General features: G+C 41.8%; 1 protein-coding gene across 1 annotated transcript in view; it reads left to right on the plus strand.

Moving 5' to 3' along the window:
- The window catches only part of MYOF (myoferlin), a 386,224-nt gene that overhangs the window by 26,390 nt on the left and 336,193 nt on the right, over positions 1 to 23,641 (plus strand). The window contains 2 exon segments of the mRNA XM_029609901.1: positions 17,918 to 17,973; positions 22,797 to 22,888. Of these exon segments, the coding sequence (XP_029465761.1) occupies positions 17,918 to 17,973; positions 22,797 to 22,888 (148 nt within the window).

Consider the following 23,641-nt stretch of genomic DNA (forward strand, 5'->3'; position numbering starts at 1 on the left):
TCCTGCTCCAACAGCAAAATTGGTCATCTGGCCTCAGAAAATACTCTCCCAAAGAGGAATTGTTAGTTCAGTCTTCCAACCGAAGTTGAAATCAGAACACAGATACACTATTGCCCCAAGGTTTCTCTTGTGGCTGGTGCACATCAGCTCTTCACTTATTGCATATTGCTCACATATGATTTTTTTTCATCCCAAGTTCATGACTGTGCTTTTTTTTTTTTTTTTTTTAAGCATTGAATCCTAATTACCAAGTATTTGACTACACTTTGTGCATTAAATCACTTCTCACTCTATCTACTCCTTCACGGTTGTCCATGCTGTTGCAGCTCTTTGTGTCCTCTGCAAAAAAGGTAAACTTTTCCTTCAACTCTTCCCCAATATTGTCCAGAAAGATATTGAACAGAACCAGCCCCAGGACTGATCTTAGGCATTCTTTTAATCGCCTTTCTCTCCTCAGTGTGAATTCCATTTACCATTACCCTCTGTTATCTATCACTCAATCATTTCCTCATCCAGTCCACCATCTCAAGACTGACACCCAGCCTGTTCACTTTATTAGTGAGCCTCCTATTGGACCGTATCAAAAGCTTTGCTGAAATCAAAGTAAACTATATCCTTGATTTAATTCTCTGGTCGCCCAATCAAGGATGAGAGACCCTGGAGTGATGGGGTTTGATAACCTCAAGGTAGTGAAGCAATGTTATAAGGCAGTGGTCAGAGCCAGGAGGATGCTTGTGCACATAGGGAGACGCCTAACCAGTAGAAAAAAAAAAGAGGAAATAATGCCTCTATGCAGATCATTGATGAGATCTCACCCTTGTTGTTCTGAAGGCCATGTCTCGGAAAGGATATAGAGAAACTAGAGATGGTCCAGAGAAAGTTAACCAAAACGATGTGGGGATTGTACCAAATTCCCTATTGTGGCGACCTCCTGGCCACTGGATGGCCCTAGGGCCCTGCCATAGAAGTTAGCTAGTGAAAGGAGATACCACTTATCAGCACCTCCCTCAGAGGCTGCCTGGAGTGGGTGGATTCTTTGACTGTAAGTGGGGGGGCTTAAGTGTAGGTTAGGTATGGCATTTGAGTTTGGGTTTTGGAGAGTGAGGAGCTCTTAGAGTGTTCTCTTTAGCGTGAGGCCTATCCCCTCAATGTTTTATATGTAAGAACATAAGAAAATGCCATACTGGTCAGACCAAGGGTCCATCAAGCCCAGCATCCTGTTTCCAACAGTGGCCAATCCAGGCCATAAGAACCTGGCAAGTACCCAAAAACTAAGTCTATTCCATGTTACCATTGCTAATGGCAGTGGCTATTCTCTAAGTGAACTTAATAGCAGGTAATGGACTTCTCCTCCAAGAACTTATCCAATCCTTTTTTAAACACCGCTATACTAACTGCACTAACCACATCCTCTGGCAACAAATTCCAGAGTTTAATTGTGCGCTGAGTAAGAAAGAACTTTCTCCGATTAGTTTTAAATGTGCCCCATGCTAACTTCATGGAGTGCCCCCTAGTCTTTCTACTATCCGAAAGAGTAAATAACCGATTCACATTTACCCGTTCTAGAGCCCTCATTATTTTAAACATCTCTATCATATCCCCCCTCAGCCGTCTCTTCTCCAAGCTGAAAAGTCCTAACCTCTTTAGTCTTTCCTCATAGGGGAGCTGTTCCATGCCCCTTATCATTTTGATCGCCCTTCTCTGTACCTTCTCCATCGCAATTATATCTTTTTTGAGATGCAGCGACCAGAATTGTACACAGTATTCAAGGTGTGGTCTCACCATGGAGCAATACAGAGGCATTATGACATTTTCCGTATTATTCACCATGCCCTTTCTAATAATTCCCAACATTCTGTTTGCTTTTTTGACTGTCACAGCACACTGAACCGACGATTTCAATGTGTTTTCCACTATGACGCCTAGATCTCTTTCTTGGGTTGTAGCACCTAATATGGAACCCAACATTGTGTAATTATAGCATGGGTTATTTTTCCCTTTATGCATCACCTTGCACTTATCAACATTAAATTTAATCTGCCATTTGGATGCCCAATTTTCCAGTCTCACAAGGTCTTCCTGCAATTTATCAAAATCTGCTTGTGGTTTAACTACTCTGAACAATTTTGTGTCATCTGCAAATTTGATTATCTCACTCGTCGTATTTCTTTCCAGATCATTTATAAATATATTGAAAAGTAAGGGTCCCAATACAGATCCCTGAGGCACTCCACTGTCCACTCTCTTCCACTGAGAAAATTGTCCATTTAATCCTACTCTCTGTTTCCTGTCTTTTAGCCAGTTTGCAATCCACAAAAGGACATCGCCACCTATCTCATGACTTTTTACTTTTCCTAGAAGCCTCTCATGAGGAACTTTGTCAAACGCCTTCTGAAAATCCAAGTATACTACATCTACTGGTTCACCTTTATCCACGTGTTTATTAACTCCTTCAAAAAAGTGAAGCAGATTTGTAAGGCAAGACTTGCTTTGGGTAAAGCCATGCTGACTTTGTTCCATTAAACCATGTCTTTCTATGTTCTGTGATTTTGATCTTCAGAACACTTTCCACTATTTTTCCTGGCACTGAAGTCAGGCTAACTGGTCTGTAGTTTCCTGGATTGCCCCTGGAGCCTTTTTTAAATATTGGGGTTACATTAGCCTCCCTCCAGTCTTCAGGTACAATGGATGATTTTAATGATAGGTTATAAATTTTTACTAATAGATTTGAAATTTCATTTTTTAGTTCTTTCAGAACCCTGAGGTTTATACCATCTGGTCCAGGTGATTTACTACTCTTCAGTTTGTCAATCAGGCCTACCATATCTTCTTGGTTTACCGTAATTTGGTTCAGTCCATCTGAATCATTACCCATGAAAACCTTCTCCGGAATGGGTATCTCCCCTATATCCTTTTTCAGTAAACACTGAAGCAAAGAAATCATTTAATCTTTCTGCGATGGCCTTATCTTCTCTAACTGCCCCTTTAACCCCTCAATCATCTAACGGTCCAACTGACTCCCTTGCAGGCTTTCTGCTTTGGATATGTTTTTAAAAGTTTTTACTGTGAATTTTTGCATCTACGGCCAACTTCTTTTCAAATTCTCTCTTAGCCTGTCTTATCAATGTCTTTCATTTAACTTGCCAACGCTTATGGTTTATCCTATTTTCTTTTGTTGAATCCTTCTTCCAATTTTTGAATGAAGATCTTTTGGCTAAAATACCACCTTTTAACCATGCCAGAAATCGATTTGCCTTCCTTCCACCTTTCTTAATATGTGGAATACATCTGGACTGTGCTTCTAGGATGGTATTTTTTACCAATGTCCACACATCTTGTACATTTTTTTTACCTTTGTAGCTGCTGCTTTCAGTTTTTTTTTCTAAGTATTTTACTCATTTTATCAAAGTTTAGCACTAGAGCTGTGGATTTGTTTACTGTCCCCCTTCCAGTCATTAATTCAAATTTGATCATATTATGATCACTATTGCCAAGCGGCCTCACCACAGTTATCTCTCTCACCAAATCCTGTGCTCCACTGAGAATTAGATCTAAAATTGCTCCCACTCTCGTCAGTTCCTGAACCAATTGCTCCATAAAACTATCATTTATTCCATCCAGGAACTTTATCTCTCTAGCATGTCCCGATGTTACCCCAATATTGACTAGGCAAATGTATTTGAAAGCTCCCATTATTTCTGCACTTCCAATTTGGTTAGCTTCCCTAATTTCTCTTAGCATTTCACTGTCCATCTTGACCAGGTGGATGGTGGTATACTCCTATCACTATAGTCTTCCCCGACACACAAGGGATTTCTACCCATAAAGATTCAACTGTGCATTTATTCTCATGCAGGATGTTTATCCTGTTGGACTCTATGCCATCCCGGGCATAAAGCGCTACACCATCTCCCGGGTTCTTCTCTCTCTCATTGCGATATAATTTGTACCCCGGTATGGCACTGTCCCATTGGTTGTCCTCCTTCCACCATGTCTCTGAGTTGCCAATTAAGTCTATGTCATCATTCACTGCTATACATTCTAATTCACCCATTTTACTTCTTAGACTTCTGGTATTAGCATACAAACATTTCAAAGTGTGTTTTTTGTTTGTATTTTCATTCTGCTTTTTAATTGATTAGCGATAAATTCGAATCTTTTAGCTCAGGTGAGTTTTTAATTACAGGCACTTGGACTACTTTTCTTATTATTGGAAACTCAATGTTGGGATGCCCTAATTCTAATGCATCATTAGTATCCTTTGAAGATACCTCGCTCCGAACCGTGCACTGCTGAGCGACTGTCGGCTTTCCCCTTTGTTCTAGTTTAAAAGCTGCTCTGTCTCCTTTTTAAAGGTTAGTGCCAGCAGCCTGGTTCCACCGTGGTTAAGGTGGAGCCCATCCCTTCGGAATAGGACCCCCCACCTCCCCCTTCCCCAGAATGCTCCCCATTTCCTTACAAAACTGAATCCCTCTTCCTTGCTCCATCGTCTCATCCATGCATTGAGACTCTGGAGCTCTGCCTGCCTCTAGGGACCTGCGTGTGGAACAGGGAGCATTTCAGAGAATGCTACCCTGGAGGTTCTGGATTTAAGCTTTCTACCTAAGAGCCTAAATTTGGCTTCCAGAACCTCCCACATTTTCCTGTCATTGGTGCCCACATGTACGATGAGAGCCAGATCATGGTACATGTGGGCAGATCCTCCCCGGGCCTCACACGTCATCCTATCTAGGTGACGTGTGAGGTCCGCCACCTTCGCACCAGGTAAGCATGTTACCAGGCAATCCTCACATCCACCAGCCACCCAGCTGTCTACGTTCCTAATAATCGAATCACCAACTATGACGGCCGACCTAACCCTTCCCTCCTGGGCAGTAGCCCTGGGAGACACATCTTCTGTGCGAGAGGATAATGCATCACCTGGAGAGCAGGTCCTTGCTACAGTATCTTTTCCTGCTGTACCAGGTTGATGCTCTCCTATCGTGAGACCTTCTTCCTCCAAGGCAGCGCCAGGGCTCCCAGTCTTAAGTTGGGACTTGGCTACTATGTCCCTGAAGGACTCATCTATATACCTCTCTGTCTGCCTCAGCTCCTCCAGGTCTGCCACTCTAGCCTCCAGAGATCAGACTCGTTCTCTGAGAGCCAGGAGCTCTTTGCATCGCATGCACATGTACAATTTCTCACTGGCGGGTAAAAAATCATACATGTGACACTCGATGCAAAAGACTGGGAGGCCCCCCTCTTGGTGCTGGACTGCTGCCTTCATCTCAAATTTGTTCAGTCCTAGTTAAGTTTTAGGTTGCTATGGGAGTAGGAATGCGTCTAATTAGGGTCCTTTAAATGTATTAGTGTATTCACTATATGTCTGGTAGTGGCCTACAGGGGAATGATCAAACCCTCAATAAGGTGTGGAGAATTCGTGAAGTTAAAAGGCTTATTTTATTTATTTTATTTATTTAATTTTTAGTATAAAAGTGGCACTGGCCTATAAATTAAAGGATGAGCTAGGGGTGAGTGGGAGGGTAGGGAAAACCAAACACAATACCTTCTGTTTATTAGCTGCCTTAGTGACTATTTAAAGCACAAACACACTACATAATATATCCTAATAGTTTACTTCTCCCCAATTCGTTAAAAAAAAAAAAAAAAAAAAAATCCCAAGCAAAACTTACTGATTCCTTTCTGCCACCAGCATCAGTAGCATGGGATAGACTTAGTTTTTGGGTACTTGCCAGGTACTTGTAGCCTGGATTGGCCACTGTTGGAAACAGGATGCTGGGCTTGATGGACCCTTGGTCTGACCCAGTATGGCAATTTCATATGTTCTTACTCAAATATTCAAAGTTGTTAAAATCATAAATGGATTGGAGGACCAGGAGGACCTTCCCAGACTGAGGTACTGTGCATGTGAATGGCAGATGAAATTTAATGTGGGCAAATGTAAAATGATGGAGATAGGAAAAAATATCCCAACTATAGAAACACAGTGCAGGGTTCCATATTAGAAGTCACCACCCACCTGGTGCGCGCACATGGACGCGCAATTTTATAACATGCACACGCCACTGCGTGCATGTTATAAAATCCAGGCTGGTGCACGCGGGGGGATAGATTTGGCCAATTTACGCACAGTGACGAGATCAGGCCTCCCCCAGTTCCTACCCCTCCTACCTCCCTGGCATAGCAGCAAATGGCTGCTGTACCGGCCACCTCCGTCTCAGCCCCCCCCCCCCCCCCCCGGACTGCTCCTTTTGTGAGGCCTGGCTCTTGTGCGCGTAACAGGGGTTGTTACGTGCGCGGCTGGGCCCCTTCTAAAATGCACACGACGTGGTCAAATGCATAACCCCCGGATTTTACACGTTGGGGGGGGGGGGGGGTTTGAAAATTTGGCTGTTAATGCACAATTGAGCTGTGGAATTTGTTGCTGGAGGGATGCGGTTAAGGCCACTAGCATAACTTGAGTTTGAAAGGGGTTCACAAAAGTTCTTTGAGGAGAAGTCCATAAGCAGTTATTAGCCAGGTAGACTTGGGGAAAGCCACTGCTTATCTGTGGGAATGAGCAACAAGAAACGGATCTTACTTTGGGGATCTGGTGGGTAATTGTGACCCATATTGGCCACTGTTCAAGCAGCATCCTGAGCTTGATGAATTTGTTTGCTCTGACTTAGCATGGCACAGTTTATGATCCCAGAGAATAAGAGGTGTGTATGTGTGGGTCCCGTCCCCCGTCCCCCACCATTTTAAGAACATATGAGCAGTGAGAATTATCCGTTTATGAGAGGTTCTATAAAAGTAAGCCATAAAGTACAAAATGCTTGCAAACTGTCTAGAAATCAGTGAGGTGACCTGTATTATTAATTTGTGAATCAAAATGGATTTTTTTCCACAATAATCTGACTGCTGTGCAAACATGAGCGTTAAATAAAATTTGTGACTTTAAATTATTTTGGTAATTTTGGAAGCATTTGGCATATGGTGTGAATCAGCTGGAGTCCTGTATGAATAGTTTTAACTTATTGCTTGATTTATTCTGAGCACAATTAACATTTTTATGCTGTGTACTGTACTGAGGGTTGGATCAGGTCAATTTTGAATTAACTGAATTTAGATTGATTGATTGAACATGGGCATGCATTTTATATGGGGCAAGCTAGAACTGACCTTGAAGTATTCAGTGCTTTTGACTGACTTATTCATGAAACCCTGAGGATTTAAAAAAAAAAAAAAAAAAAAAAAAAAAGAAAAGTTGCATTCTTTAAACCAAAATGTCAGCACCAGGAGAACTGCCTTATATAGGAGCAGATCCCTGAAAAGGCACAGAATTCAAGTCCCACCCAAAAGAGGCCTGCAAGTACTCAAAATTCATGCTCTTATACACAGTTTATTTTATTTCTGTTCTTCTCAGAAATATGCATTGGGGTCTCATCCTCTGGGTGTCTGGAAGCTGTATAATGGCTTAGTGATATCAAAACTGTGCCTGACCTATGTGTGGTGGGGGAGGGGGTGCACCCTGCTCCTGCTTATTTGCTGCTTTTTAAAGCCAGGCTGGAATTAACTTGACTTTTATACGTCTTGGTAAAATGAGTGAACACATGATATATTCAAGTTTGCTCTGGTTGAGAGAGAATACAAGGACTTGGAAAGGGAAGGAGGAAAACCAGGAAAAAGAGACACCCTGTAGGTTCCTTATTTTTCTTCATTCCTTTTTAAATCCCTTATTTTCCCTGTTGCTTTGTCCCCCTCCCCCCCCCCCCCCCTTAAATGCATACAAAAAATGTTCCCTCTGTTACTTCATGGGCAATGCCCTGGTTTAGTCACTAGCACTCACTTCCTGCAAAAAGCTCAGGCAAAGGAGAAATGGGAACCGGACATCATCATGCAACTCGCAGATCCTGGTGAGCCAAGGAGTAGTCCCAAAACTAACCACAAGTCATCTTTTTTTTTTTTTTTTTTTCCTGTGTTGCATTGGCAACCAACAACCACAAGTCCAAATGGGTGTGACCAATGATATTGTTCTTACTAGCAATCTCATAATACTCAAAGAGGAACTTTGGGTGTTAGTGTGAGAATTCATTCTTAAATTAGTTATAGGGGGTATGATGAGCATGGTTTGTGGTGAGTCAGTACCTAACACATTATGACTGTACAATTTTTAGTTCCTATCACAAGAAAATAGGAACTTCAGTCTATTGCTGAGGAAAACCTATATAAAGATTCTGAGGTGGATAGTACGCCTTGCTATGATCTTGCAAAGAAAATAAGGTTGTAAAACATTTCTTCTTGCATTATTTGCTGTTGTAAATGTGAACTTTTACGCTGAATTTGAATTTTTAATTTATTAAAAATTTATAGTCCGACATGTACAAATATTCATGGTGACTTCATTAAAAACACATGGCAAAAGGTTTACAGTCAACACAAATCTGAAACAAAACAAGTTGACATAATCAAGCATTATATCACCTCCTTTATCACAGTGTTTTGCAAAAGAAAAAAAATGCAGTTGTCCTAAATAGGTCTAAACTGGAATTTTCTGATTAAAAGCTTGCTTTTGAAACTTTTTTTATTTTTAAAGATTGAACACTTTCAATTGTCGTGTTGAAATCTGGTAATGAATTCCAGAGTCATGTGCCTGCAATGGAAAAAGCTCTGCTTCTAGTGGCATCCATATGTACAAGCTTAATTGATGGCCCTTCCAACAAGAGCTTTCCCTCTGACTGTAATGAACATGATTTATAGAACCTTAGCACTGTATTTATCCAGCAGTCAGAGTCCCCACGAGCGGCAGCATTCTGCAACAACTGTAATTGGCCTAATGCATTGCTTGGGAGTCCAGTATAAAGTATGATGCAATAGTTTGTTTATTTATTTATTTATTTAGCAATTTTTATATACCGAGGTATAGCAGAGTTGCCTTCACTCCGGTTTACATACAGAACAACTTGTTACATTGAACGATGTTTGAAATTTAAAAATATCAAAAATTAACAATGATGAGCAAAGACATAACAAGGAGAATGAGTATAACAGGATAACACAGGGTGGAAACCCTGAGTAGGTGAACAGAGATATCTGGGAACAATGAAAAACAGAGGACATCTGCATCATGAAACAGGGAGATTGATTGAAGGAGATTTTGAAATGTACTATAAGTTCATTGAGTGCAGTCTTTAAAAGATTGGCTGAGTAGCCAGGATTTTAGGTCTTTTTTGAATGATTTTAAGTTTTCTTGATTGGTGAGAAAATGAGTTCAATTCATTCAGTATTTAATGCCTGAAGGACAGTTTGAAAAACTTTCAGCTCTAAAAAAAAAAAAAAAAAGGCCAGAGTCGTCTGACCATACAAAGCTGACTTTGCAACAGCTTTAAACCTGCGATGTTAATGAAAGACTTGAATCAATTATTTCCCCGAGATTGCAAACTTGCTGGTTAACTGAAATCAAGGTAGGCAGAAAAACATCAGGGTAATCGGGCTGCCTGAAAATGTAGAGGGAAGGGATCCGGTGGCTGCCTTCTCAAAATTGTTGCCGGAGGTTTTGGAACTAGAGACTCAAAGGCCAAATGAAAATTGAGCGGGCCCATTGAGCACTGGCGGCTCCTCCAGTGCTTTGAAGTAAACCACAAGTGGTAATTTATACAAACGCACAGCTACGTGGACAAAACGAAGTGTGGCGGAGTGCCCCTATTTTACTCCTTAAACCTGTGCAGGACCTTGAGGGAGAGCTCTGTGGGTGGGGCCCAGCAGTGGAGGAATAAGAACTAGGACCCAGATGGGGATAGTCAGACCAGACCAAGTTCTCCAGGAGGAAGGCAGCTCCTGTAGAATAATGCTGTCCAAACACTGAGCTGTAATGAATCTGTGAGTATTGAGTAACCTGTTCTGAAGTTGAACAGTCTACTAATGTTTGTTTGGGTGTTGAAGCTGTAAAATAAAGTGTTTTGAAAAAGCTGGAGTCAATCTAAATTTGTGCCTCCAGCCCAGGGATCGCTGCTGTGGTCCCACATGAGGATAATGGCAAAAGCAAGATCACAGTCTACTATAGTATATGACTCACATAAAATTGTTTTTCCAAGATTTTTCTCAGTCTGTGAACAGAAGCAGGCGAGCTTTCAGGAGGTGAAGCGCGGCTTATGGGTGAAGGGCTATTCATATGCCTTGTTCTATCCCATGTGGCTCAAGGTTATGCTGGAGGGGCAGGCACCACTATTTTTTGATACAGTGGACACTAAAAAAAAAAAAAATTCTTTGACAAGAACACTGGAGCAAGTGGCAAGCAAGGCAGATTACAGAGCCTTTGAAGAAAGAGAGCAGGAGAGAATACAGAATTTGGTCCATCGAGACCAAATGGGATTTATCAAAGGGAGAATTTCTACAAACAACACGAGACTGTTTTAATATGCCTCACTGGGCCAAACAAAAGAAAGTGACTGGAGCTGTGATTTTTATGGGTACAGACAAGGCATTTGATAGGGTCTTGTGGTTTATATGTTTGAGGAGTTGAAACATTATGGGATACCTAGGGAGTTTCTCTCCTGGATGTTACGACCATGGCTGCTATGCCGCCTCCTCACCACCAGAGGTCCCCCACGAGCATGTTCTTCTGGCTGGCCCACTCCCTCCTTCCTGTCTACTCTATACCCCAGACTTTCCTTTATAACCCTGTCTAGCAGTTTCATCGGTGCTTCAGCATCGAGCTCGCCTGGGCTCCCTGCTCTAGCCGTCCGTGCTTGTGTATCTGGCCTACGGGCCTTCTGTGTGTGTGTGGCCTACGGGCCTTCTGACCTGCCTTGCCTTGCTATTGTGTGTCTGGCCTACGGCACCCTGCCTACTGTGTGTGTCTGGCCTACGTGCCCTCTGCCTACTGTATGTGTGGCCTACGGACCTCTGCCTATTGTGTGTGTGTGTGTGTGTGTGTGTGTGTGGCCTATGGGCCCTCTGCCTGCCGTCTGTGGCCTACAGGCTCTCTGTCTGCTGTCTGTGGCCTACGGGCTTTCTCTGCTCTGCTGCCTTCGGGCTTATGTGTTTCATGTTCAATGTTAGTGCTGTCCTGGTTTGTCTGTTCAGTTCTCTGTCAGTCTTGTTTCCTCAAACCAGACACTTATACCTCCAGCCATTATCACTCTTACCTGCACGCTTCCTGAATTCATCCTTACCAGCACCCAGTTCCAGTTTCCTGTACACCTTTACCTACATTCACGCTCACTCATACCTCCATGCTGTTCCAGTATTCAAGTTCACCCTTACCTTCATGCATCTGGTATCAGGTATCTCCAGCCAGTATTAGACTCAGTCTGCCTATTCCACCTTCCCACTTGCCCATAGGGTTTACTCATTCCTGCCTGCACCAGCCAGCATCTAGACTCTTCTGCAGTCCTGCCTTTCTCCACCCTGAGACACCCCTGTTAGTGGTGTTCACGACTCCTGACCGGAGCCCATTCGTAACACTGGATACATGCTTTGTGCTCTAACCCCACAGTGAGAATAGTATCCAATGGTTTGGTGTCAGCTCCTTTCACTATTGGGAGAGGAACGCGGCAGGGCTGCCCACTATCCCCATTACTATTTGATCTGGTCATTGAGCCATTGGCTCAGACCATTAGGAAGTCTGGGAGGATAGAGGGGATTATGTGTAATAAAGTCTCATAAAATTTCGCTATATGCGGATGACACACTGTTGTATGTGACTAATTTATCCTGCATATTGACTGCATTGATGGCACTTATTGAGAAATTTGGGGCAATTTCTGGTTATCTGATTAATTTCTTTTTTAACATTTTATTGAAAAGCCAAAACAAGAACAATACGGACAATCTCAACAGCTCCACAATGATTACAACTGAGAGTTATCCCCTGTCCCTCACACATATATATATATCACATACAGTGTTGGTCTATAAAAAACCTTCCTTTTTTCCATATTACCCCCATATTGCTCCCCACCTCCCTCCCTCATTTTGGACCGCCATTGTTCATAAGAATTCTAAATGTCCTGAAATTTACTCAGCCTATTCCTTTTAAGTACTGTGAGCTGCTCCATCTTGTATGCCATTTCCAACCTTCAATACTCTTGAACTAAAAGCGGAACATCCTTTTTTCTTTCAGTTAACTACAGTGGTACATTGAGAAGTCAGCTGATTCATTTCATATGAAACATCCTCAGAAGCCACACTAAATAAAAAAAAAATATATAGGATCCCATTTTAATTGGCTCCCCATTAAAGGCTGAATAAACCTTAGTGCCATTTTGAAAGAAGGTTCAATTACCCCACACCCCCACCAAATATGTCCCATTGTGCCCTCCTTTCCACACCCTCTCCAGCAGTTACCTGACACATTATTATATATTTTATGTAACCTATGGAGGGGTAAGATACCATCTATAGTAAACTTTTAGGGTGTTTCTCCGTTGAGTGCACAGATAGGGAAGGGTTTTTTTTTTTTACCACCAAAACCCCTGATAACTTCCCACTTCTTAATGTTTAATTCTATTTGTAAATCTCATTCCCAACCCAGCTCATGTCGTAATTTAGTCTCAGGTTTACCGAGCAGTATCTTATACACTTCAAGCTATTATTCTTTGAAGATAACATTTCCATTTCTGTAGCCATTTCTTATTCACTAGATGAGTTTGCCCACCATTATAAAGAAAGTAATGACGAACTTGAAAAAATACATATAAATCTGCATTAGTGATACAAAACCTTTACTTCAAGTTTTCAAAATTTACCACCACGCCATTTGAGACCATCTGGCCAAGAACCACTAACCCCCAAACATTTCCATTTCTGATAAATCTCTCCTTGTACCCCAGGGACAAAACCTCTGTTATAGCGAATAGGTGTTAAAGGTGAGAACTTCCCCCAAGACAACCATTGTTGAGAATCTGTCCCATCTCCTTAAAGTAAGTCTAACATAAGGGTTATAAATCACTTCCTGGCATCTGAAATTTTGCTCTACCCAGGGATATAAACTCAGAGGCGCCCCATGCTCCAGTTCTTGCTATATGTCCACCCATTGCTTGACAAATCCTCTCTGTTGCCACTCCACAAAAGCTCGCAGTTGAAATGCTGCATAATACTTTTCCATGTGAGGTATACCCAAACTCCCCAGTATAAAATATGAAGACTAACTCTTGGAGGTCTATGCCTCCAAATGAAACTCAAGAATTTCTTGTGAATTTGATTTAGCATCGCCTTTGGCAACTCAATGGGGAGTGTTTGAAACAAATATGAAAGATGAGCTAACGCATTCATTTTCAATACCACGACCCTGCCTAACCATGAGATGGGTTCATTATTCCAGAGCATCAGATCCCTATAGATTTTCTTCAATAAGGGCCTATAATTTAATCCCAGCAATTACTAGCTATATACTGAAAGATTAATGCCTAAGTGCCTGATGACTTGCGCCACCCACTTGAAAGGGAATTGTTTTCTAATTGACCCAGTCTCTCCAGCTGGAACTTGTTATGTTCAGAATATCTGACTTAGTATGGTTTACCTTGAAACCCCAAACTCTCCCATACCTATCTATTTCCTGCATTAGAACCTATAATGACCCTGCAGGTCTAGTCAGCGTAAACAACACATTGTCTACGTAAAGCAGTATCTGATACTCCTGAGATCCCCCCCGAATTCCCATAAGGGCCCGAGAACTCCTAATATTTTTGCAAAAGGTTCTCTAGCAAGGGCAAAGAGCAATGGGGACGGTAGACAACCCTGCCTTGTCCCTCTTCCCAAAATGAGCAAATCAGAATACCCACCATTTACACGCAGCCTCGCCATAGGTGAGACAGCTTTATTTATTTATCGAGTTTTATATACCGTCATTCGGTTTTGCCATCATAACAGTTTACAAAAATATGAAGGATTACAAGGTTAAGGAGGATAACAAGGTTTTCAAAAAGGTTCAAAAGATTGTTAACATAGGAAATCATATACAAGGTAGTTGCTGTTCATTTTTTTCACGTTTCAAATTCTTTGTTATAATACATACTTGTGTTGAGTTTCAATTTTCTTCAGGTTAGACTGGAGGGGGTTGGCGTTGTTTGTTCATTGGGTGAGTTGGTATGCTTTAGTGAACATCCATGTTTTTAGATCTTTTTTGAAAGTTTTTAGGTTTTCTTGAGTTCTGAGTTTGGTTGGGAGGGAGTTTCAGAGTTTTGGGCTTCCTAGAGAGATTGCTCTCTTAGGTATATTATAAATATATATATCAGCAATAATTATCCCCCAACCCTATCTTCTGCATGACCACCCACAGATAGTCTCAGTACACCTTATCAAATGCCTTTTTGGCATTGATAGTTAACAAAACTGCTGGAATTCTATCTTTTTACGCAGCCCATATTAAGTTTAACACTTGTCTAACGTTATCCGCTGTATGCCTACCCAGAATAAGCCCCGATTGATCAGCTTATACTAGCCCAGGGATCATACTAGCTAGCCTGGTAGCTAAGATTTTCGCTACCAGCTTTACATCAATATTCAATAGTAATATGGGCCTATATGGTCCACAGTTAGTTGTATATTTCCCCTCTTTAGGCAACACCACAAAACCAGCTTCTTTCATAGATGGAGCTAATTCATTCACTCCCAATAAAGCATTAACATCTCCCTTTATAGATTTGCCAGAATATCTCCAAATTTTTTGTAAAAGCTAGCCATAAATCTGTTCAGGCCTGGGGCCTTTTCTATTTTCAGTGATTTAATACCCTGCATCATCTCTAGCCTGGAAATGTCCCCCTCCAACCTCTGCTATTGTACAGGATAGAGAGTTGGAAGCCAGACCCCTGCCAGATACCCATCAATGTCCTCCTTTTTTTATGGAGCTGTCAGCTGAATACAACTCCTGATAGAATTGCCTAAAGCACTTCCTTACATTCCCAGGAGCATATACCAACTGCTCTTGACTATTTCTAATGTTCGTAATTTGTGTCTGCATCATTTTCTTTTTTAACTTGCTCACTAGCAGTCTAGAGGACTTTGATACTAAATTCAAAATGCTCATTTTAATAACATGAATTTATAAGATATAGAGTCAACCTGATAACCTTCAAGCTCCCTTCTTGCCCTATCCAATAGCTGCTAAACCCACTGTGAACCAGTCTTCTTATGTTGTGATTCAAGGTGTCTGATCTGGACTAGTAACTCCTCCACTTCCCCTCTCTCTTTCTTTTCCCAGGATGCCCATGATATCAACTTACCTCAAATAACTGCTTTTAAACCATCCCATACCATATTTGGTCAGACCTCCCATTTTGAATATCCTCTAAATAGTCATTTAGCACTACCTCCACTTTTCTAGCAATTGTTTCATTGTGTATAAGCACATTGCTAAGTCTCCAGAGATTGTGTTTATCCTACAGGGACACCCTCCCCAGGCATACCCATACTGGAGCATGATATGACCAAGTTTGACACTTAATTCCTGCTCCTTTCACTTCCCCCATCAAAGAGTTTTCAACCAAAAAGTAATGAATATGGGAGTAGGTCCCATGCGGGTGTGAATAAAACATATAATCTCTAGCTCTCCATACATCAGTGAGATTCAGTGATTTAACATATGCAATAATTTGTTCCTCTGCTTCTTAAGTCCCGCCCCCATGGCTTCCAGGGAGTCTAATTCTGGTTTCATTACCAAATTAAAGTCTTCCGTCACTATAAGAGGATCTTTAGCATACAATATGTGCTCAGCCACCTTTTCATAGAAATGCCCCTGGTCAGTATTTGGGGCATTCAGGTTTTCAATCATAATTACTGTCCCCCACCCCCCCCAAGCTGGACACTAACAATCAAGTATCTGCCCTTCTCATCTCTGTAATATTCATCCAGGACAGCTTTCAATGTTTTCCGTATTAGAATCCCCACTCCTCCTGTTCCTTCCTCCCCCCCCCCCCCCCCCCCCCCCCCCCCCCGCTTGAAGCAAGTAGCACATGCTCAAAATCTTTGTCCCTAAACTCTCTCATCCCATTTCTGGAAGTATCTCCTGTATGAGGATAATATCCATCTATATGTCCTAACCAAATCTATAGCAAGTAATATCTTCCAGACAGCAGGTAGGAAATGGCTGAAGTCTCTGGATCAGCCCTTTTACAGAGAGTGTAACTACATTGTACTCTCAGAAATCGTCTCTAAAAATGAATCTGATTCTTGTTAGAGCTGTGACTGCCTTTATTGACAAAATGTGCCTTGTGTTTGGCAGTTTCTGAGTAAGCAAATCCCTTCCGCTGCTCTGTTTTCCTTTTACCCCTGTAGCTGCCTCCTTGTTTAGTTTGTTGCTCATGCGCTTAGAGAGATCCCTGTAGCGTTCATTGATTTTATATTTATATAACTGAGTTTCCCTATAGCTGTTGCATGCTCAATACAACTTGCTTCTGGACAAGTTTGGTCAAGTATGCTGCTTAGGAAGCAGAAATGTTGCCCTGCCCCTATTAATGCACAAGACCTTTCTATCTAATACACCAAGATTAGAAAGGTGTGCTCCGTGGAGTACACAAACTTTTCAAAGGCATTCCTGGTATTGATATCAGATTTTCTGCCACCTTGACTTGCAATCAATCACTGTATGTATCACGTATGAATAACACTAAAATATGTGTAAAGAGCACATTTTATGAGTGATCTCCTCAGGAGATGAGGGAAGAAAGGGGGGAGGAGGAGGAGTTTGGGCTTAGAGGGGTGGAACCTGGGATTGAGGGAGAAAGAGAGATCTTTCTCTTAGCTCCAGGGTCTGCTCCTCCTCCTTGCATACAGTTAATCGTCTCAGGCAATCGCCTCAGCCCCTCCCTACCTTCCCTTCATCCTGATCAGACCAAAAGAAGGTGGAGGAGAGTGGCGGTACATTTGGCTGCATTCTCCTCCTCTGCTGTCTAGGACCTGATTGACACTTTGAATCATATAGGACACTGTACGGTTGCATGGTTCAAAGTGCAGTTGGGCCCTGTTTAGCAGAGGAGGAGAATGCAGCCTGATCAATGGGAAAAGGGGAGGAATTTTCAATGGTGGGCTCCAAGCTATGGCCTTGCGGGATTGGCTATGCACATAACTTTCCTTTTCATAGGAAAGTAGTATATATAGCTACTGAGCATTCATAATTGAAAATTACCTGGACAGGACTGGATTTAAGCATAAGCATCTGCCTAGAGTGCCAGACTTTGAAGGCATATCACATATCCAGGCTGAAGAGGAACCTGTTTCAAAAAGTCTACTGTATACCCAACTCTCACACTAGCCCTCCAGTCATACCTATGTGTGACAGCATCTGAAATCCAGCCCTGGACACAGACATGGTTAGGCAAATAGTGCTGTACATTATATATGTAAAAGATACCTAAAAACAGAGGGCAGACATTTAAAAAATATGGCTTCTGCCCATGTTTAAAAAATATTCATACAATGGACAGATGTCTTAAGTAGCCACAGGTAATGATTTCCATAGTTCCTAGAACTGTGCACAACAGATCTTCAGAAGAGGCTGAAGCTGGTGTAATGATGGGAGATCTTCAGAATCTAAGGACATGAACAGGCAACCACACCAATAATTGTAAACAGCAGGAATGATGGGCTGAGATGCCAACCAGTGTGCCTGTGATACTTCTATCTTGAGAACCACCCGCTGCTCTTACTACTGTGGGTTTTTAGTGTCACAGTAAACTACGTGGGGAGATGAAAAGGAAAAGTTACGGCTTTGCAATTTTACAGCATGCCAAGCAGAAAGCTCGCCTTACGCTTTGTAGATTTTATGAAGTTTGCTAAGTTTAAAGGCTGAAAATTGTATGTTGACTTACATTAACCACAGTCATAAAAGTCATGAGCTTTAACATATAATAAAAACTTCCCAGGAAGAAAGTAAAAGACTACTCCATTGTTGAAATATTACATTAACTAGGAAGTAATAGTGGTGTTTTTTTTATTGCAGGTGAAAAGAAGAAAACAAAGAAGATAGACAATGAACTGAACCCTGTGTGGAATGAGGTGATTTTGTTTTCTTGATTCTAGGTTTATCTTTTAATTGTCTTGTTAATTTTCCATAAATCAGGAACACTTGATATTTGACATTCACATCATTACAACAAAAGAGAAATTAATAACATAAATGAACAAAAAAACCAATATATTAGATCTCAATTGGGGAAGACCCAGAAGAAAGTAATAAAAAACAAACAAAAATTTCCAAGATGAATTACTACAATTGACAGTATCATAACCCTATCGACTAATGAGTAGAAACAGAGGGGAGAATCCTATTTTCAAAAAGCTTTCCAATTGTATAGAGTCAAAAAAAATATAAATCTATTACTCCACAATTTTAATTAGTATGTGCAAGGGAACTTCAACACAAAGGTAGAGTCTAAGGCACCTTTGTTTCAATGTCAAGAAAACGTTCCTCCTCAACTGTGTTACCCTAGCTACATCAGGATAGAGCTATTTTTTGACCCATATATTGTATAACTTTCCTTTGAAAGAACATTTGACATGTCTAACCTTATCTGGCTCTAAAGCATAAGTCACCAATAAAGTAGCTCTAGAGGAGACATCAGTTTTGGAGTCTTAAGATATAACCAGTCAAGTCTAAACTTGCTCTGATTTCACCTGGCCAAAAGTAGGAAAACTGAGCACACTGGATATAGAAGGAACAGATTCAGCATATTTGCAATACCTCCAAACATAACTTCTTAAGCAATACAAGTGGGGCACTATCGGTGAAGATTTAGGAAAGGTTAAAAAACGTAAACTGAGGCTCATGGAATGATTCTCAAAGTTTTCAATCCTTTGATATAGAGCTGCTTTATCTTTAATAAAGGCAAAATCACAGTTCTGCAACCCTTCAACTTACTCCTCCAAATAAGATATTGTCTCCTTTATGATCATTGATCATTTGTGAGCAAGAGGCTAATTGGGTCGAGAAATTACTCATAACTAATAATGTCTGATCAATCTTAAAAGTAGAGAACTCTCAAATCCCATTATTGCCGTTCATAAAGTCTTGAGAGTTATTAGAGGTATTTTTTCAGAGCAGAGGTAATAGAGGATCTTAGAATCAAGTAGAGCAACCGTTTCTGAAGCATTCAATTCATCTGATGGGAGGATTCTGTGTCAATGATTCCATCACCTGAAGGAGGTTTTAGGACACTTCGGTCTAAGTGCTTTCCCCTCTGAAAACCTCTCTAGTCCCAGTTGTGGTGGAGTTTGGACTTCAAGGCTTAGAGACAGAGGCCTCTTCAAGAGTAGTGGTGGATCTGCCTAGTTGCAAGGACCCTGAATTATTCCTAGGGGCGTTTTGGCTGCACACTGCAAGTCACCATTTTAAATGGGAAAATCTGAGCCTGTGACTAATTGCAGGCTGGATATCCATATAAAATTTCACTAGAAGGTAGAGCCTGCTGGTAGTGCTCTCTTGCCTCCTTTAGTCTGACCACTGGGAGACCGCAAGTCACCACTTTAAATGGGAAAATCTAGGAGCTTAATGATGTTGGATGCTAAGATTCCAAGTTTATTGTATAATTGCTGTAGATATTCATAAATATCTAACCAATAGAGTAAGAGAACCCAAGGTGATGGCCCATAAGGTTGGCATATAGCTTGCTATATGGGCTTTCATCATGGCTGTTGCAAAAATGTTTGCAGGCCTGGGTCTGTATTTTGTAGGGATGTGAATCGTTTTTTGACTATTTAAAATATCGTCCGATATATTTTAAATCGTCAAAAATCGTTAGGGCCACGATACAATACCAATTCCCCCAATTTATCGTCAAAAAATCGTAAATCGGGGGAAGGGGGAGGGCAGGAAAACCGGCACACTAACCCTAAAACCCACCCCCGACCCTTTAAATTAAATCCCCCCACCCTCCCGAACCCCCCCCCCCCAAATGCTTTAAATTACCTGGGGATCCAGCGGCGGTCCGGAACGGCGGCGGTCTTATTTCTTGCTCTACTTAATTTTTTCCCTAATATATTTCATTAGCTTAGCTCCAGCTGAGTTTGCCCAAAGGTGGCTAACTGCACTGTTTGTGTAAGACAGGTTTATCCAACTCCCGTGTCCCGCTTCTCTTAAGGAAATCAAAGCTGCATCTGTGCTTTAAATTACCCGGGGATCCAGCGACGGTCCGGAACGGCGGCGGTCCAGAACAGCCTCCTGCAATTGAATCGTGTTGTCTTCAGCCGGCGCCATTTTCCAAAATGGCGGCGCAAAATGGCGGCGGCCATAGACCAACACGATTCGACTGCAGGAGGTCATTCCGGACCCCCTCTGGACTTTTGGCAAGTCTTGTGGGGGTCAGGAGGCCCCCCCAAGCTGGCCAAAAGTTCCTGAGGGTCCAGCGGGGGTCCGGGAGCGATTTCCTGCCGCGAATCGTTTTCTGTACGGAAAATGGCGCCGGCAGGAGATCGACTGCAGGAGGTCGTTCAGCGTGGGGTCCGGACCCCGGCTGAACGACCTCCTGCTGTCGATCTCCTGCCGGCGCCATTTTCCGTACAGAAAACGATTCGCGGCAGGAAATCGCTCCCGGACCCCCGCTGGACCCCCAGGAACTTTTGGCCAGCTTGGGGGGGCCTCCTGACCCCCACAAGACTTGCCAAAAGTCCAGCGGGGGTCCGGAATGACCTCCTGCAGTCGAATCGTGTTGGTCTATGGCCGCCGCCATTTTGGAAAATGGCGCCGGCTGAAGACAACACGATTCAATTGCAGGAGGCTGTTCTGGACCGCCGCCGTTCCGGACCGTCGCTGGATCCCCAGGTAATTTAAAGCACAGATGCAGCTTTGATTTCCTTAAGAGAAGCGGGACACGGGAGTTGGATAAACCTGTCTTACACAAACAGTGCAGTTAGCCACCTTTGGGCAAACTCAGCTGGAGCTAAGCTAATGAAATATATTAGTGAAAAAATTAAGTAGAGCAAGAAATAAGACCGCCGCCGTTCCGGACCGCTGCTGGATCCCCAGGTAATTTAAAGCATTTGGGGGGGGGGGTTCGGGAGGGTGGGGGATTTAATTTAAAGGGTCGGGGGTGGGTTTTAGGGGGTTTTAGTGTGCCGGCTCACGATTTTAACGATTTTCACGATACTTTGCACACCCAAACGGCAACAATACGATTCCCTCCCCCTCCCAGCCGAAATCGATCGTTAAGACGATCGAGGACACGATTCACATCTCTAGTATTTTGTAAACAGGGGTGTTTGTGAAAAATATGACATTCTAATACAGCATATCCACACTTTCTTTTTTCACTACAATATTCTTGTGCCAAAGCTTAGAACCTTCCCATTGGTTAACTAAATTTTAAAATCTTTTTATTAAACAATAGTTCCTGACACTGGATCCTGTTTATATAAAAAGTTTTGTCAAAAACTCAACACGGGAGTAAAATATTTGACTCAAGAACAGGGCCCAAAGATGTTTGCAAATGCTTTTCATCGTTAACTTAGTCGTGTTAGTCAAACTGAAATCTAGTGTGTGTTGGGCTGATGCATTTTTCATTTAGCATAGCTAGAAATTTGAATGCAATGCAAGTCTGTGTTTTCAGCCGCCAACTGTAATAAGAAAATTATAATTGATTATAGCAGAATGAGAGGTTATTTGGGGAAGTATTAGTTATTGTATATTTTGATTATCTTATACTTTAGTTTTTATTAAAGTTTTTGTATGTATTTGTGTCTCTTTCCATGTTGTAACATGCATTGAGTAATTTTCTATAGAAAGGCATGAATTAAACTGAAAATGAAATATATCTATAGATATCAGTTATTTACACTTCTGAATAATAGCAGGACTAGGGGGCATTCCATGAAGTCAGCAAGTAGCACATTTAAGACTAATCGTAGAAAATTCTTTTTCACTCAACGCACAGTAAAGCTCTGGAATTTGTTACCAAATGATGTGGTTAGTGCAGTTAGTGTAGCTGGGTTCAAAAAAGGTTTGGATAAGTTCTTGGAGGAGAAGTCCATTAACGGCTATTAATTAAATTTACTTAGGGAATAGCCACTGCTATTGATTGCATCAGTAGCATGGGATCTTCTTAGTGTTTGGGTAATTGCCAGGTTCTTGTGGCCTGGATTGGCCACTGTTGGAAACAGGATACTGGGCTTGATGGACCCTTGGTCTGACCCAGCATGGCAATTTGTTATGTTTTTATGTTTATGATATAGATATATCTATATCTAGATAGACCAACCACTTATAATCATTGAATGTTGTGGTTCCCTAAATATAAGGAAGCTTGGGACCTGTGTAATGCTCACATAATTAACAGAAAGTGAAAAATGGCTCCACATTTCATTGATTGACTTGTGGAATGCAGTCATAACCTACTGAGAAGTCAAAATGACAGGGTATAATTAACAAATGATTATATCTCTGCCTTCAGATGGGGGCAACTTTTATAAAGCAATTGCATAGCGAGATAAAACTAGTCTTGGCTAAAGTAGCCCAATCGGAAACCCAAATCGGGGGACAGCCACGATGATATGCGATTACAATCCTGTTGTAAGGCAGTGTCTTAACTTGGACCAGAATCAGTTACTTTCTAGTCTAGAGGCCTCAATTCTTCCTGTTGGCCAAAAGGAGATCCTCCCACTGGTAAAAGCTCTGTTATTTCTTCAGCTGTAGTCACTGTTTGCCTCTAGAGGGAATTAATTACAGTGTGTTCCTCAGGACATTTAAAATTCCAGCTGTCTATCTGCCTTACCTCATTGAATTAAATGCCACCCTCTTACCTGTTTGTACTGGACGGATTGTAAATGGACTACTGCTTATTTATATTGCTACTTGTTTGTCCTTAACAGATATTTGTTCCCATGCCTAGGTGCTTGAATTTGATTTGAAAGGGGCACCCTTGGATTATGCATCATCATTGGAAGTTGTCGTAAAAGATTTTGAAACAATTGGCAAAGACAAGTATGTTTCCCTACGGTTTTTAATTTATGATGCTACTTTTGGTTTAATATGTGATGAAATGCTCAGCAAACTGTTCTTGTCTTAGCCTGTGGTACAAGCAGATCTACGTTGATGCCCATTTTCCTAAATTGAGCACAGCCACATCCTCTGGGAACCCGATGCAATATTTAAAGGAGCTGTTGTGTTAAAAAGGATGAGCTAAGGCAGAATTGTGCATGTTTAGCGCTCAAATGCATCGGGCACCCACAATTGCAGCAGGCATTCTATACAAGTGACTGGTTTATCCCACTTCAGGTTGATTTCGCCCGATATACACACACAGTGGTAAGGGGCGAAATCGGCCTGGAGCGTGTCTATTTTGTGTCCAGAATTTTTTTTTTTTTTCCATCAAGCCGTTACATTATACCTTTATTCTTAAACACAGCAAGCAGTAGATTTTAAGTATTGCAACAATACTATTAGGAAGTATCACAGAGGTTGGTATTTTTTATATTTCCCTTGAGCCCTTGATTCGCAGATTGACTTAACTCCAGCCCTGGAGCTGGCGTTAAATTTGCTGCATTAAAAAGTGTGCGTTGGGCGCCCGGTGATTTTCTGCATTGGGGGTGGGGTGGGGAATAGTTAATAGCACTTTTCACATGTAAATCCCATGTAGAGTAGGCTATTGGCTAGGTGTTTGGCCGCACATTTTGGACACACTAATTTCCTTATTGCATCGGGTGCTAGTCTAGCGCATCCAACCATGCATAAACC

This window comes from Rhinatrema bivittatum, chromosome 7, assembly GCF_901001135.1.
Source record: "Rhinatrema bivittatum chromosome 7, aRhiBiv1.1, whole genome shotgun sequence".
Lineage (NCBI taxonomy): Eukaryota > Metazoa > Chordata > Amphibia > Gymnophiona > Rhinatrematidae > Rhinatrema > Rhinatrema bivittatum.